This window comes from Ambystoma mexicanum, chromosome 5q (assembly GCF_040938575.1).
Source record: "Ambystoma mexicanum isolate Mex_15411 chromosome 5q, UKY_AmexF1_1, whole genome shotgun sequence".
NCBI lineage: Eukaryota > Metazoa > Chordata > Amphibia > Caudata > Ambystomatidae > Ambystoma > Ambystoma mexicanum.
Window position 1 is genome coordinate 1,264,133,458 of NC_090933.1, and position 15,860 is coordinate 1,264,149,317.

Sequence of the window (15,860 nt, forward strand, 5' to 3'; positions counted from 1 at the left end):
CTCCGGTGAACCTGTAGCCACCTGTTCGCTACCAGGCCATGAGGGAGCTGCTTCCGCATGCCTGGTGATGGTCCCTGGGCCCACTCTGGCTTTCTCATACTGACTGTTACATTGCTTTGGTACTCAGTACCTTTCCGGGGCTTCCTGAGGCTGGACCATGCCTCTCTGCTTAACCGGTATCTCGTCTGCAGACGTCTGGTGTCTCTTGTTCTTGGGCTGCTCAGCTTCCCTTCTTCTGAGCAGATGATGCGGCTTCACGCCTGAAAAGGGTTGTATACGAAATGTTCGAATGCCAATTGTTCGAATAACAATTGACCTTCTGCACAATTGACCGAATTTAAACGGTCAATTAGGATATATATGCGGGGGGAAACCCCCCGCAGCTCCCCACCCAATCCAACCCTCACCCCAACCCCCCTCCCAATCCCCTTATATTATTATTACACCAACCCATAATATATATTAAAATGACCATACGGTCAATTATGCCGAAGGTCAATTAGGACCCCTATTATTCGAACAATTGTGTCATTCGAACAATTGTAAATGAACAATTTGGGTAATACCCCTGAAAAGCCCTCCAGAAGTCTTGTGGCTCCCCGCCTGCGTCCTCCATTCCATGTCGGCTCACAGACAGGATTTGAATCTCTTACGCTGGAGATCCTTTGCGCCTGATGCCTCCTTCGGGTGGATTAGTCCCTCGTTGGTTTTTATTTTTGGATCCTTCAATTGATGTTCATGAAACACTAGAATGCTCAACTATGGTTCTTGCAGCACCCTTCATGGCTCTGCACCTCCCTCTCGTCTCCCTTGGGTAGCTTGGACTCTTCCTCGTCCCAGTAGGTGTCAGACTTATGACCCTACACATGTAAATGGGGTGCCATGGTGTGGTGTTGGGGTATACAGTGTGGATGTGATGGTTGGTTTGGAGGCGATTAAAGAGCGTTCTCCCTAGATGGTTGTCCTTGTCCCCAAAGGGGTAGTCTCTCCGCACGAGATCTGCCCGCGGTGCACCACCCCCAGGGCGACGATTAGGTAGCAGTCTAACTTCCCCGCCTCATAGGAAGGGGCTTATGAGGAATAAATGATTCATAATCAAATGCAATTCTTTTTTCAGAGGGGGAGTTGTTTTATCACCACTTTAAACTTTCGCTTTATTTGAAAACTTGGTTCAAAGCTCACGGTTTCTCTTTCTGCACACCCCAATAATTTCCTAAACTTTCACACACAACCTCCTTTTTTCCTGCCTTTACCATGGGCGGCCCTCCCCAACTGAGTGACCCAAAATCTCCTTCTACTTCCTCCCACATTCAAGCACCTTTGGCCTCAGTGGTTAACATCAAGCACCTGCAACTAGAAATCCCTCTGCTGCCTCCTCTCCCCCTCCTCTCTCCTTCCTTTAATGCCTGGTCTGCAGCAATGCTCTCTCCTCCCAGCACCTAACTGGACCTTCCCGGTTCCCTCCATATCCAACCTCGCCAACGTACCCTCTGCTTCCGGCGCTGGAGGTGCGGCGCTGGAGGGCCGTCTTGTGCTTGTCGTGAGATTTCATGATGGCGTCATGCTTGTGCTTCAGCTCCAGGAGTTTGGCCCGAACGTCCTCTTCGCCGCACACATCTTAAGGGAGAGAGCAAAAAGAAAGGGCGGGCCAGAGGAAATGAACACTTTGCAAAAGGCTACAAATTTAGCAAATAATTGAACCAAAGAAAATAATGAATGGCAGAAACACAAGGCACGGGTCCATGTAAAGCCATCTGGGAACTCTCAGTGGGAAAGCTATGGAAGCTGGACTAATAAATATCCTGCTTATTATGGTAGCCGGTTACATGTCTTTATATCGAAAATGTTATAGCGAAAGAAACATATCGAGTATTTTATAATGAAAACCTTTATACGGAATGCTTTTTTTCTGTTTTTTGGGCCCCCACCCCAAAATCCCTGTTTACCACCCTTAAAAACCCACCCCAACGTTTCCCGGAAAAAATTAACCCTTTACCCCCCCACCCACCCCCAAATGCATTAGGTATAAAGGTTTTCATTATAAAATACTCAATATATGTTTCTTTCACTATAACATTTTCGATATAAACACTGCATACCATGGCAGCCAACGCAGGGATTGCAGTCAACGTATCCGAAACAGATGGTAATGTTAAAGCTTGTGATAGACTTGGAATCTTGATAACGGTCTCCTGGAGATGTCCCTGCCATGCTCAGGAATTGCTCCCTCACTCGGGTTAAATTGGGTGAGTAGACCAATGAGAATGTGCAACGGTTCAAAGTTAGGATTTGTTGAACCCATTTATTGCCAGGCTCTAACGCTGGCACGGTGGACCCCACTTTTCAGGAAAGGTAAAATGACAGCCAGGTTTATTAAAACAGGAGTTTGCACACTGACGCGCCTCTGTGTTTCTACCTCCAACAGTCACTGCCCTGCCCTCTAGAACCCTCGAACCTCACTTGGGACTTGGTAACCACCAAGTTACATATAATTACATAAGCCCTTTCTAACATCTCAATGAAATTCAAGAACAGCAAAAATGATGGTCAATTCTAGAACATTTCTAACATATTATAATTAGATCTTAATGGCATGATGGTATTGTTATATGCATTCAAATACTTTGTGTACATATAATACTTCATGCAACTGCAATTCTCCCAACATGCCATTGATCACATGAGTCTCAAGATTTCATATCCCGTGTCCAATTCCATAACAATCTCCCAAGCGTCTGTGAACAGTCCTAGAACTCACGATGCACCGATTTCCACACACTTTGCCACTACCACATTCCACACGATGCATGCTCTGTCCATTTCCACTCACACAAATGCCACTCATTTCCCCTTTCTTCCCTCCGACTCCCCAACTATCCTCCATTTCTGGCAGATCCTGTAACCACAATGCATTTGGCTACACTTTGCCTTTTCCACCTTTGGCCATCATCTAGTGCCACATAGTGTCACTCACTGCGCACTACGTTCCTCGGTTCAATATACACTGATTGCCCTGCTGAAATGCTCACTAATCCTCACCAACACGGACCTGTTGCCCCTCAACTTCTGTTCTCATCATACCTTCTTTTGTACCGTGCTTGATATTGGCATACCCTTGCAATTATTGAATCCTTGTGCAAAGTATTTTCCCCTCGTCCACCCATCGACAGATGATTGAAGTCAGATTTCATATCTCTCCTTCTCATCATAGAGAAAGGTGTATACCCTGTGGCTGGGTGGAGAGTGTCCCGGTATGCGGTTATCATTTCCAACAACACTCGCCCCCATGGTAACCCAGACACCAATGCCAATTCTGAAAATTCTCCTTAATTATCCGATTTATCCTTTCTACCAACCCACTCCCTTGTGAGTGATATAAGGATGTTCTCACATTCTTCATTCTATGTGCTTCCAAAAATGTCTCCGTCTCAACTGACTTGAATTTCATCCCACTGTAGCTCACCATGCATTTGGGAAAACCTTCATGAGTGCCTACTTCCAGTAGGTAATGTATCACAACCTTGGTGTTCACAGAAGTGGCATACCCGATCTCAAATCTTCTTGATGTGCAATACACCAACAATCAAGTATCAACACTCCTCCCTCACATTCACCATTGGGCCATCATCGATCCCTACCTTCCCCCATACCTCAAGTGGAACACCACAGGTTTCCGCGAAACACAACCTAATTTTTCCTTTGTCAAACTCAGCACATTCTTGACAGTTCTTAACAGCCACCTCCACCATGTCATCCATCCCTGGCCACTGATCCTAGTACACTTCATGGGCATTGCATAAAACATTTTCTCACACGTCAGGGGAGCAATACATTTTTTTCAGACCTTGCCATACCCCACTCAGAAGGCACTACCTCATCCCTGACCATATTATAGGCCATTGCGCACACTGGTTTTCTTTGCCACCCATTCTGTGTATAATCCTTTACGCAATTCAACTCCTCATCCATCGCTCTTTTCCACTCCTCCTCAAATAGTACGGCACCCACCCACTCATCAGTGTTGGCCACCCATCTTCCCATCTCTTCTTCCACTCCATCCTCAGAACATTTATAAAAAAGCTATCTTGACAAACAGTTTGCCACCACATTGCGCCTCCCCCTTGAATGTGTTCATATTAAAATGTAACTTTAGTGTATTTTCCAACCACTTCGCTATACAGGGTGTGGCCATGCCTGACCCTAGGTTAGAAAACATATATGCACCAACGGTTTGTGATTACTTCTAATCACAAGCGGCATCCTTTTTTATAATTGTTTGTCCCATCCATAGCATGGCTCGCTTCCCAATCACAGGAAATTCTCACATTCCGTCAATGCCGTTGAAGCAAATTCAATGGGCACATCCTCCCTTCCCTGGAGTTGATTCAATACCGCACCCAAACCGCTTTGATATGCGTCGACTGTCAGAAATGTTCTTGCCCAGATTTGAAATCTGTACAGTGTAGAAGCGCTGCTCCTCCGGACGTGTTCCCACGCGCACCTGGTAATTCTTTCTTCTTGTTCCCCACTACCTTCGCTATCTGTTCTTCCTTTGATGTTGTATCACTAACCTCCTTGCTAATGTTTCCATGTGTCTCTTCTTCCATGTCTACGTGCACTATGCACACGTATTGCTTAGTTCCATCCTTCTGGCGATCTCTAAAGCCTCTCCTAAGGTGGGATTCTTGGCTCGTCACAATTTCTCCTCCACATTTGAATCCGAGGTGCGTAAAACTCGTTGATCTCTGATATACTCCTCTTCTAAACCTGACAAACGACAAGATGCTATTAGCATCCTCAGATCCTCCATCTAGGCAGCCACACTTTCTGCTGGCCTTTTGTCTGCAAGAAAGAAAGTGTATCTTTTCAACACAATATTTGTTCAGTGTCTACATCTTCCTCATAGCCGGATTGTACAGGTCTCCTCTGGACGGGCCATCGCCCTCGCCTTCCTTTGACCGAATGGGATCAGGTACATGCTTTATTATCCTCAAAGCCTCTTTGCCCAAACACAGATTCTTCTCATTCGGTCGTGGGCTCTCCAGGATCCTCAAAACATCTGGCTGGTGGTGTTATTGCTGAACGCGCCGTCCTCCACGCCTTTGTCTTCCGTAGGGATGCGATTGAATCCATCGATTCTTCCTGGACATCTACCTGATCACTCCCTGTAAACTGGCCTGGTTTCTCTTCTTTAACCTTTGAGGAGCTCATGCTGAATAGGCTGAACTTTCCCTCGCTTCCGTATAACGCGCCTTTCGCCGGACGCTTTGCCCGGCACACCTGGGGATTCATGTGGACTTGGCTGCGTCTCCCTTGCTTCCACATGATGCGTCATCCGGCTGATGCTTTGCCCGTAACTGGATACTCCCCCTTGGCAGTTCCGTCTCAATCCTCGCATGCTGCCCAGCAATGCCCAACACTTTGCCCACGACTGCCAGCTTGCACAACCCCTTTCTCAGCTCTTGTCCGTGGTGTGAGCTACATAGCAACATGTACTTGCCCGCAAGCCCCCATATCGATGCTTATGTGTATTATATGGCGCCGCCTACTCACTGCTGCCCAATCGAGGTTCGCCGCTTTGAACGGCTGCACCTCCTGCTGCTGCAGCTCGTCGGATCAGTTTTCCTGCTTCTGGATCACACCACCATCCGTCAGCAGCCATGGTGCTTTTCTGCCATTCTCCGCTCATCGTCATTGTGAAGAGCAAGAAGCAGTCGCTGGTAAGTTTCATGTATGTATTAAAGATATGTACAAAGAGCCATGCACTGACTGACACGCTACATGTTTCTACCTTCAACCGTCACTACCCTACCTTCTAGAATCCTCCCACCTCACCTGGAACTTGGTAACTACCAAGTTCAATATTATTACACTCTTACTAGACACTCTTACTCTCACTTCCTTGCTTTGGGGTAGAGTGGGACTACTAGTAAGATACGCTTGTCATTGTCTTCCATGGTGGGGGTCCTGTTTTGATTTTTAGTGGCTGAACCTTCTCCCAGAGCCATCATCTTCCTCCCTCTGGTGGTCCTCCTGTGTTGGTCTGGGATGTGTGTGCTGGGTTCGTATCTAGGCTGTTTTACTGCTGTCTTTGCAATTTACGACCTGCTGTAGGAAGAGGTAATCTCCAAGAAGAGTACTGGAACACCAACCCCCCCCAAACTCCCACTCCTCCTGCTTCCTGGGCTGTCCTGGGTCTCCTCCTTCATGGTCTTCTTTCTGGGATCGAGGTCTGCTGGTTGGCGGCTCTTCTTTAGCCACTGAGCCGCTGAAAACTGCTTGTTTCAATTGGTCTGTCTTCTTCAAGCTATCTTTCCCACAGCGTTCAATTCTGGCTGGCGAGTCGCGATACATGACACTGGGTGACCAGAGCCTGTACACCGCATCTGCAAAGCATAGCTGTACTCACCTGCTTTTTTCCTCTCTCCTGAACCATTCCTTTTGGGAACCACAAAGTAGTGAGGACTTACCTCTGGGCCCTAGACTGGTGGATTATTGTAGATACTTACCACCCGGTGGCCACATTGTCTGGGGTCGAAGGTTTCTGCAGGCCCCTCCCAACTGTGGTTTGCCAGAGACATCTTTTGCCCACACCCTGGATCTGGAGCCTGGAACTAGAGCTCTTCACGGGGGTCTCCTCTGGCATCACCTGGGGTTGGGTGGGGTCTTCTCCATACCTGTTGGGTAGCACTTGTCCTTACCTTTCTTTTTATTCTAGCTGTGGCTCTGCCTTTTGACTGTGTGCGGTTTATTCCTATGGAGAACTCTTGACCTTACCTGGAACTCTCCAAAAGTGACTTCCGTCCCCTGGATAATTTTCCTTTGGCCCCCCCTAGGGCCCTTGCAGTTCGCTGTAAACCAAAGATTGGAATTTCAGCTGGTGCCACTGATTTGAAAATTATTTTTAAGGCTTGAATGACACGTCTGCCTACGAGAAATGCCTGCTTACATTGTATCACTGTAAGGCTTTCATGAATCTAATTTACCTACCAGTGTAATGAGTCGGTACTACCCGGTCTTCTAACCTTCGGTGGCCCCTAGTTTTGTGTTTTCAATTGTTCTCCCCTTGCCCTCCCCCGCCCCCCCCCTTCTAGGTCCTGCAAGGCGTGGATTTGTATTACGTTTAGGACTATGTTCTAGAGGACAAGGAATGCGGTGGCTGTGTTTGGGGTTAGCACACCAGGATCTGAATAGAACTGTGTGACAATACTGTTCTAAGGTGCCAAGCATCCCCCTTCCCCTCCCCCATCTTTAGCCTGTATGTATTGTGTCCGTCAACAAGGAGGGACTTTACATGCAAGGGTTAGGTCTGGATTCGACCTTACTGTCTCTAGTTTGGGCTATGAGGCGGCACTACGAGTGTGCTGCAAAATGCACCATTTCATCCTGGCACACATTTCTCGGGGGAGAACCCCTCCCGAATCACCCACGGTTGTTTTGGGCTGCATCGCTGCACTTGGTCCAGTGAGCAGATTTGCCGGAAATATTGTATGCCCCTGCCAGATAAAAATTCACCGTCCTCCGCTGCGTAGGAAAGGAAAGTAAACAAATAAAACGGTAGGTAGTCCTACTTCTATGTCACTGGCCTGGGGCTGGGGTGAGCTGTGCTCACAGGCACACTTCTCTCATTGGAGGAGAGCGGCCGGGGAGGAAATGGGCCCGATTTTGGGATTTTTGAAAAAACCGGGACCGCTACCCACCCTTGCAAACCCGGGACAGGTCTTATCAAATTAAAAAACTCCGGGGGCAGAGGACGATTTCCCGGGACTGTCCCGGGAAAACCAGGATGTCTGGTCACCCTACCGCTGCGTTCAACGGGCGAAGTCGAGGACGCGCGATTCCGCGGCACCGGAGAACAGGGAAGGATTCCTTGCCAACGTTGAATAGTGGAAGAAACCGGAACGTTAATAAGGGGAGCTTTGCTTTGACTATTTCCTGGCATTTGATGCACAGCCCATGTGAAAAAATGACCTTTTCAACGCACGCCCTGTGTCTCTGTATTCACTGTTCACCCACTTTCCTCCGAGAGGAAACAATAGCTTTTTCTGAGGATCTTTTTTAGCTCTAGAGCCCAAAATGTTTTGGTGTCGTGTTAGCCTAGTTTTTAAATCACACAACATGCAGGATTGCTACCTTTTAACTAACTGGACATTTTCAATGTCCCATAGACTTGCAGAGCGAAAAACACTCTGCACCATCTGAGGAAGGAATCGATGGAACATCGAAAGCTAATGCATCGCTCCATCACTGCAATGTCCCATAGACTACCTCATGAGATGGTGCAGAGTGAAAAGCACTCTGCATCATCTGAGGAAGACATCAATGGAACATCGAAAGCTAATGCATTGCTCCATCTCTGCAATGTCCCATAGACTACCTCATGAGATGGTGCAGAGTGAAAAGCACTCTGCATCATCTGAGGAAGAGATCAATGGAACATCGAAAGCTAATGCATTGCTCCAACTCTGCAATGTCCCATAGACTACCTCATGAGATGGTGCAGAGTGAAAAGCACTCTGCATCATCTGAGGAAGAGATCAATGGAACATCGAAAGCTAATGCATTGCTCCATCGTTGCAGTGTCCCATAGACTCTGCATAGTATCAGTTTGTCCAATACAAGGTATTAACCCCTGCATTTTTTGTGATTTCTTTTCCAGAGTAAATTGCTGACTTGCTTCTAAAGCAAGACTGACAGGCGCTAACGAGAGCTAAAGGTTCACAGCTCAGATGAACAGGCCTGCGAGAAGTTGGGTGGCTTGCAGTGGTGGCAGCAGATGGGGGACAGGGGAAAGGAAGAGATCTAGGCGAGCCAGTGAGCAGCCAATGAGACTGCTGAATGGGAGCCCGAAGGCTGGCAAACGCTGCAATCCAAGTAGCCCGATTGGCTGCTCACCCAAAAGAGAGGGCCCCCTTGTCTCATTTAACCTGCTACAGATAAAGCATTGTAATTTCCATAAATCAGCACGGGCATTCACTTTATTGACAGTTATAACACGATATACTAATTCCTGGCGTCCAACATCGCCACATCGATTTCTAAAGGTGTCACCCTAACCGTTCCAGCACAGCTGCTCTAGGCGAGTGGAGACCCATAGGAGTGTCCAAGGGCTTCAGTGAAACTCTAGCTATGTTATTTATTTATTTATTTATTGGGTATTTATATACATTCATAATGCACCTATACAACAAAAGGTGTTTCAAGGCGTAAACAAGGCAAAAGGGGGGGAGTAGGGGATTGAGAAAAACAAAAACATAAAACGGTCCTACGAGGCCCAGTCTCATTCGGATTGTGCACGTGCAGTAACAAGAAGTGTGGGGGAGGGGCAACGGGGTTAGCTTCCGTTTAGATCTCAAGCCAAGTGAACCAGCCCAGAGCCAACAATGTCCACATATGCCCATTGCATTGCATTACTAAACAGAGTACCTGGAATATTGGTCAGAAGTGGCGCTGCACGCGCACAACAAACACCAACAAAGAATTGCAGCATTGATGCCTCAAATACAGCGCTGATTTGCAATAATGAGAGCACGCCCTAACACCTGGGTACACACCCTGAAAGGATTCGAGGGCTAAGCAGCAAGATGCCTTTAGCAAGAAGGCAGTGAATGAGTTAAAATTGCCTCCCAGCAGAAGTTAAGGCACCAATTTAAATGCGTCAGTTTGATGCAGGTGAGTGAGATGGAATAGAGAGAGTTGAAGCCAAGCCTGTGGCATTGAGCAGTGCTCGAAGTGTACGAAAAGAAGTAGCGGAACTATGTTCCCTGCTGGCCTGCCCCGTTCCCCACAAACCCCATCGTTGCACCCCCTCCGACACACAATCCAAACCCCACACACACTTGCTCTTTAAGGGAATGTTCAGTGCAAGTTTCAACTTCTTCCTACACTTTTATTGTAAAATGAAACCATTCTGGAACGGTTTCTTTTTGAATAGAAGTATAGGAACGGTGAAACTTAAAAATAAAAAGTATAGGAGCACCTCTGGCATTGAGAGTCCATGGCCTGGCGCCGCCTATGCATTACTCACCCAATGGCGTCTCGTCCAGCACGGACTTGGCGTTCAGGTCCGCTCCATGGGCCACCAGCAGCTCCACCAGATGAACCTAGAAAAGTACAACAAAGGTCTTCATGAAGGCGCCATTTTACCGGAAGTCGGGAATCCCTCTCAACAGGGGTACACGTGGTCATTGCCTGAAAGCTGTCAATTTCAGGTGCCGTTTCAGTGGCCAATGGAATAGGTTCACACACATTTTTGACTATATAAACAACATGTTTATGATGTCATACAAAATATGATGTCATTTTAAGGAGCTACACAACTGTAGAGTGAACAAGTTGAACAAAGCAGACAGATATAAAAGAGGGTGTGGGCTCATCCTAGGACATGCGTTTCCTAGGACAAGGGGGTCGTGGCGAATAAGGCGCATTGAAGGCGTAAAAGGCGGCGGCTTAGGAGTAACCTAAGGGCTTGGTCTGCTCAGAAAGTCTGGTGAATGTATGCGCGCGCCTTGCAGACAGAGTGTGGTGTGGTGCAAAACAAGACTGAATGCAGACACATGGGGACTAACCATAGGACCAAGCAGAGTCCACTCCATCATGGCACCGGTGAGATTTGACAGCAGGCTAGAAGAGCAAACTTCATTCAATGCACCGCAGCCATCAGTCATCAGCATAGTCACTACTGGAACAAGGCAATGCTTTTGGGACTAGCATTTATCAGACGTGTATCTATATGCAAAACATGTCAACCCTAGATGCCTCTGGGTTAAGTGCACTATATAAATATCAAATAAATAAATAAACGTGGAAGCAATGCATGGATGATGTTATTATATGGTCAGATCCTGAGACTGATTCAACAATAAGGGTCTACCGGTTTAGAGGGCCCTCCTTGACATGAGAATGGACAGATTTTAACCAGTCTCTTCACCAACACACCAGACAAAAACACACAATTTTACTTCACAACTTGTTTTTTATTAGTATTTATTTGTAGGACAGGGATGTCAATTGTGATCGGAAATGACTTACAGTAACATCTTTAGAGACGGGGAAGGCATTCCCGCAGAACAGGCCTGTACCATGGCACAAGGATAAGAACAAGTGGTGAGCCAGTTTATCAGGGTGTGAACAAAAAGTAAAGTGAGACATACATTTTTATTTATTTATTTAAATGTTTGTAGCGCGCCACATGCCCACATGCCTCAGGGTGCACATGCAACAAAGAAGACAAAGAGACGTGAATGTCAACAACCGGGAGGAGAACCAGGAGCACCCGGATTCAGCCTGGATTAAGGTTGAAGAGATGGGGTTTGATACTTTTTTGGACGTGGCCAAGTGTATCAGCCAACCGTATCAGCCTGGGAAGGGCGTTCCAGAGCAGGGGCCCCTGGGTATCAAAGGATGTCCCACAGAACCGTGCCAGCTTACATCTGGGTTGATGTAGTGTCAGATAAACCGAGGATCGAAGTGGTTTCCCTGACGTGTGACCCTTCAGGCGGTCCTTCAGGTGTTTGGGGCTGGCGTTCGACTGGCATTTGAAAGGAATTGCGAGGATCTTATGAGTAATGCGATGTTTACCAGTAACCAGTGCAGTTCCCTGCGTGCAAGCGGATACATGAATTCGTTTAGACATAACATGGATGGCGCGAACTGCGCTATCTTGTGCCACCTGTAAAGAATGTAGGTTGGAACGTGATGTGCCAGCCAGCAGGCTGTCGCAATAGTCCAGTCTGGAGCTAGTTAAAGCGCTGGCTAGAAAGGAGTCAGTTCCTGACTGATATGAAAGGACAGATGCAATTAAGAAGCTTAGAGATGAGGCCACGTGACGATCTAATGTGGGAGACGTGTGGCTTCATAGTCAGTTCAGCATCGAGGATTACCATCCAATTTTTTAACCTTCTTGGAGACATTGATGCGGTTACCCACAATACAGAAGTTGAGCATCGAGCATTACCCCCAATGTTTAATCTCCTCAGAGACATTGATGCGGTTACCCACAATACTGAAGTTGAGCATCTAGGATTACCCCCAATGTTTGATCTCCTTGGAGACATTGATGGGGTTACCCACAATACAGAAGTTGAGCATCTAGGATTACCCCCAATGTTTGATCTCCTTGGAGACATTGATGCGGTTACCCACAATACTGAAGTTGAGCATCTAGGATTACCCCCAATGTTTGATCTCCTTGGAGACATTGATGGGGTTACCCACAATACTGAAGTTGAGCATCTAGGATTACCCCCAATGTTTGATCTCCTTGGAGACATTGATGGGGTTACCCACAATACTGAAGTTGAGCATCTAGGATTAGCCCCTATGTTTGATCTCCTCGGAGACATTGATGCGGTTACCCACAATACTGAAGTTGAGCATCTAGGATTAGCCCCAATGTTTGATCTCCTCGGAGACATTGATGCGGTTACCCACAATACAGAAGTTGAGCATCTAGGATTAGCCCCAATGTTTGATCTCCTCGGAGACATTGATGCGGTTACCCACAATACTGAAGTTGTCAAAGGCAGTATCCAGCTTCTTAAAACCGGATGCTACGATCAGGCCCAAAACAAGAAATAAATATATACATGAAAAGAGAGGAGAAACATTAACCTGAAGTGCCAAGTTTTTTAAAGAGAAAAACTATACAAATATAGGGAGTGGACAGGATGGATTTCTTGGGGCCGGGGGAAGAGGGCAGTTAACACCCAATGATTTTGAAAGGGGGATTACCACAAGGATATCTCTTGTGAATACACAGGAGCTGTACAAAATGAACAGACTATGAAAATGAAGCGAGGCAAGAAGTTCTCGCCAAGAGGGTAGCTTAGACCCATCATTGAGAATGGGGAGAAGAGAGTCGCACGGACCAGGGAAAGCTTCAGACGCCAAGGCAACCATCAGCGTCATTTGAGGACCGCTCACCGGTACCCTTGGCTCTGTTCTTACGATCCCACAGTTCAGATAGAGGTCAACACGGACCGGAAAAAGCTTCAGACACCAAGGCAACCACCAGCGTCATTTGAGGATCCTTCACCGGTACCCCTGGCTCTGTTCTTGTGACCCCCCCCCAGTTCAGATAGAGGTCGAAAGAGCAGTGAAGTGCCAAGGACGAGTATGCTTGTCCTTTTTGCATAGACTTGCATAATAGTTTGGCACGTAAGGGGAGAAGCCAAAACATGGCTCATGGGTCTTGTTTACGGTGTGGATCGGCTGAAGTCTCAGCAGCGCATGCGTGCAGCCACAGGGAAAAGCGGTGTGCCTTGTTTGCTGGGGAGCTTGGTGCGGGCGGGGTTCATTGATTTGCGAAAGTTTCTGCTTGCATGTTTGCATTTGGCAAAAGTGCTGCACTGAAGGAATCGGTTCAACTAAAGGACTCCAGAGAGTTCCACGTGTCACATTTAATAGATTCCCGGCTTATATTGTAAACACGGATAATGTGTGTACTTCCTGAATAGCTAGGATCTGATTGAGTGCATGTATATATTGCGTCCTGCGCATATTCCCCCTGGCATCCAGTCCTGTTTCTATCTTTGCAGCCTGGCACTTTCAGTCCATCAGCACTTCCTAAATGGCATGCATGAGGATAGTTGCACATTTTGGAGCCAGTCTGTAATCCACTGTGGCAGCTCCACAAGGCTCCGTCACACAATATTGACCTCAGTGTGCAACACCAGAATATTTGCACACAAATGACACCTTTATTGTAGTCTTAGAACATACCGCAACATCTGTAAGCTTACATGTTGTACTTGAAGTTTGACAAGTACCGATGTATGCTCAATACTGCGAGAGGTGCACACATGGCCCCCTTTGCTAGATGCTTTGCCAGGCAGCATGTAGGTGAGGCATAAGAGGACCTCGGAGGTAAGTGTGCTGGCAGGGGCAGAAAGGCATGATGTGGGCACCTATACATTCAAGGCCATACCACTCACATGAGGACTAAACACTTGTGGCTGGGCTTAGCAAATATTGGCAGCACCTATACATACAAGGGCTTTAAGTATAGTGGCTGTCCGCAGCACAAAGGCATCAACTAGCATTATATGGCATTACTAAGTCATTAGATAAGAACTGAAGGGAGCAGGAAAACTCTAACCTCTGAACCAGAGTATTATCGGAACGACAAAAACAGAAAAAATGTGTCCAGAGAAAAATATTTAGAATGATGTATCAAAATTATTAACCACTAATAAATTTGACATAGCAAAACAGCAGCAAAATATGCCTAAAATCGGCTAAAACAACACAACTCAACTTGGCCCAAGCTGCATCTGCGTTGTATACCTATGGCCTATCAAGTTCTACCCTATATGTTAAATGGTTTATGCTTTGTTATTTTATCATTCTCAAAGTTATTATTTTGTGCATCTGCAATGCTACTTCCGGTGATGTCACCAGGGTCAAAGGTTGTGCGAGGTCACATCTTGTGATGTCATTGCATGAGTGATGCAGTGTCAGCTACCCCAGGCATTTTGGCGAATTGACATCCGTGAAGTCAAGACAGCAATCGATAAAGAATCGAGCCTTAACCATAGGGCCCAACTTGTGTTTAAGAACAAACATCTTAAACACATTTTTCATTTATAACCTAGAGGACCAGAAGTACATAATGTGGGATACTTAAGGAGCCAAACCAGCCTGGGGTTATCCACAGTGAGTTGCTGGTCTGAGCCCGATTGAGGGAGGCCGACGTTGTAAGGGGGATCGGAGCCCGGCTGAGGGGGATCCTCGGGTGAAGAGTATTCGCCCAACGTGAAGATTAATAGAAGGAATCTTTGTTTGTGATACATCAGGCCCTCTGAAGCAAGAGAATTTGCATAAAAGAGACTTGTGCACAGAAGGACCTGATATTGTAAAAAGGAAATGTAAACTCGGGCCGGAGAAGCCCAGAAGTGTACTGTGCACGAGAGTCCCGCCTTGTCCCGTGCTTCAAACGCGGGGAAGGGAGACCCCAGCCATAACAACCTCACTTATCATTTTGTGAACACTTCTTTCTTTCTTTGTGAACATTATCCCACACTATTTTTGTAGCATAGCGGTAAGGATTGGCAATAGGTTTGTCTTAGTACTAGACTATACCAGGACTGTATTATTATTATTATCCGATGGTCGTAGCTTGCTCCCATCTTAGATTTAGGTTTAAATTAGGCATTTATCTCACCCATTTTTACAGTTTAATAAACACCCTTGAACTGTGATCACGTATCTGTCTTGCTTTGATATCATGCCTTCTTTACAGAACCCTGTGTTGGCGGCATCCAACGCCAACGTATTGGCGTGATCAGATGCTATTTCCTCCTCCTGCAAAAGAGCGATTGCTTCCATCCTCTTATCGTCAGGGAAGAACTCCAGAAGAGGCCCCTAGCTTGTACCACAGCTCCCTGTCGTACCTGGCTAGGAAAGCCAGTGCGTTGGCCACCTTGATAGTGGGCGCCGTGGTGTAAATCACCTTCCTTCCCATGGCGTCCATCTTCTTCCCCTCGCTGTCCGGAGGGACCGAAGACAAGGACAGGTTAGCCAACCGTTTCCTTACCTCCGCCGATACCACTGAATCCGGCGATGGGTGCTGAGTCCGGCACCCGATACTTCTTCTCCAGCCTCTCCTGTTTGGCTGAAGCCGTGCAAGGGTTCTTTATGAGGGCCAAATGCCATCTAGTAGGGGCACTGCCATGATTGTCTTTCTCTTGGCCTTGCGCCTCTGGTACAAGAAACCTTCCTTCCTGGATTCTTTGGGCACAAGTTGGAATAGCTCTGACACTCTGGCGATCATGGAATGGAACAACCCCACTTCATCCGGTGGCGATGCCCTATGTGGCGCATACAAATGCGGAGACTCGCCGTCCACTGTGACAATATCC

At 47.0% G+C, this 15,860-nt stretch overlaps 1 protein-coding gene across 1 annotated transcript in view; it reads right to left on the minus strand.

The window, feature by feature from the left end:
• PPP1R16A (protein phosphatase 1 regulatory subunit 16A) overlaps positions 1 to 15,860 on the minus strand; it is a 467,867-nt gene that overhangs the window by 17,671 nt on the left and 434,336 nt on the right. Inside the window, exons 7-8 of the mRNA XM_069621786.1 lie at positions 10,028 to 10,103; positions 1,488 to 1,617 (exon numbers count right to left, since the gene is read on the minus strand). Of these exons, the coding sequence (XP_069477887.1) occupies positions 1,488 to 1,617; positions 10,028 to 10,103 (206 nt within the window). The remainder of the gene's footprint in view (positions 1 to 1,487; positions 1,618 to 10,027; positions 10,104 to 15,860) is intronic.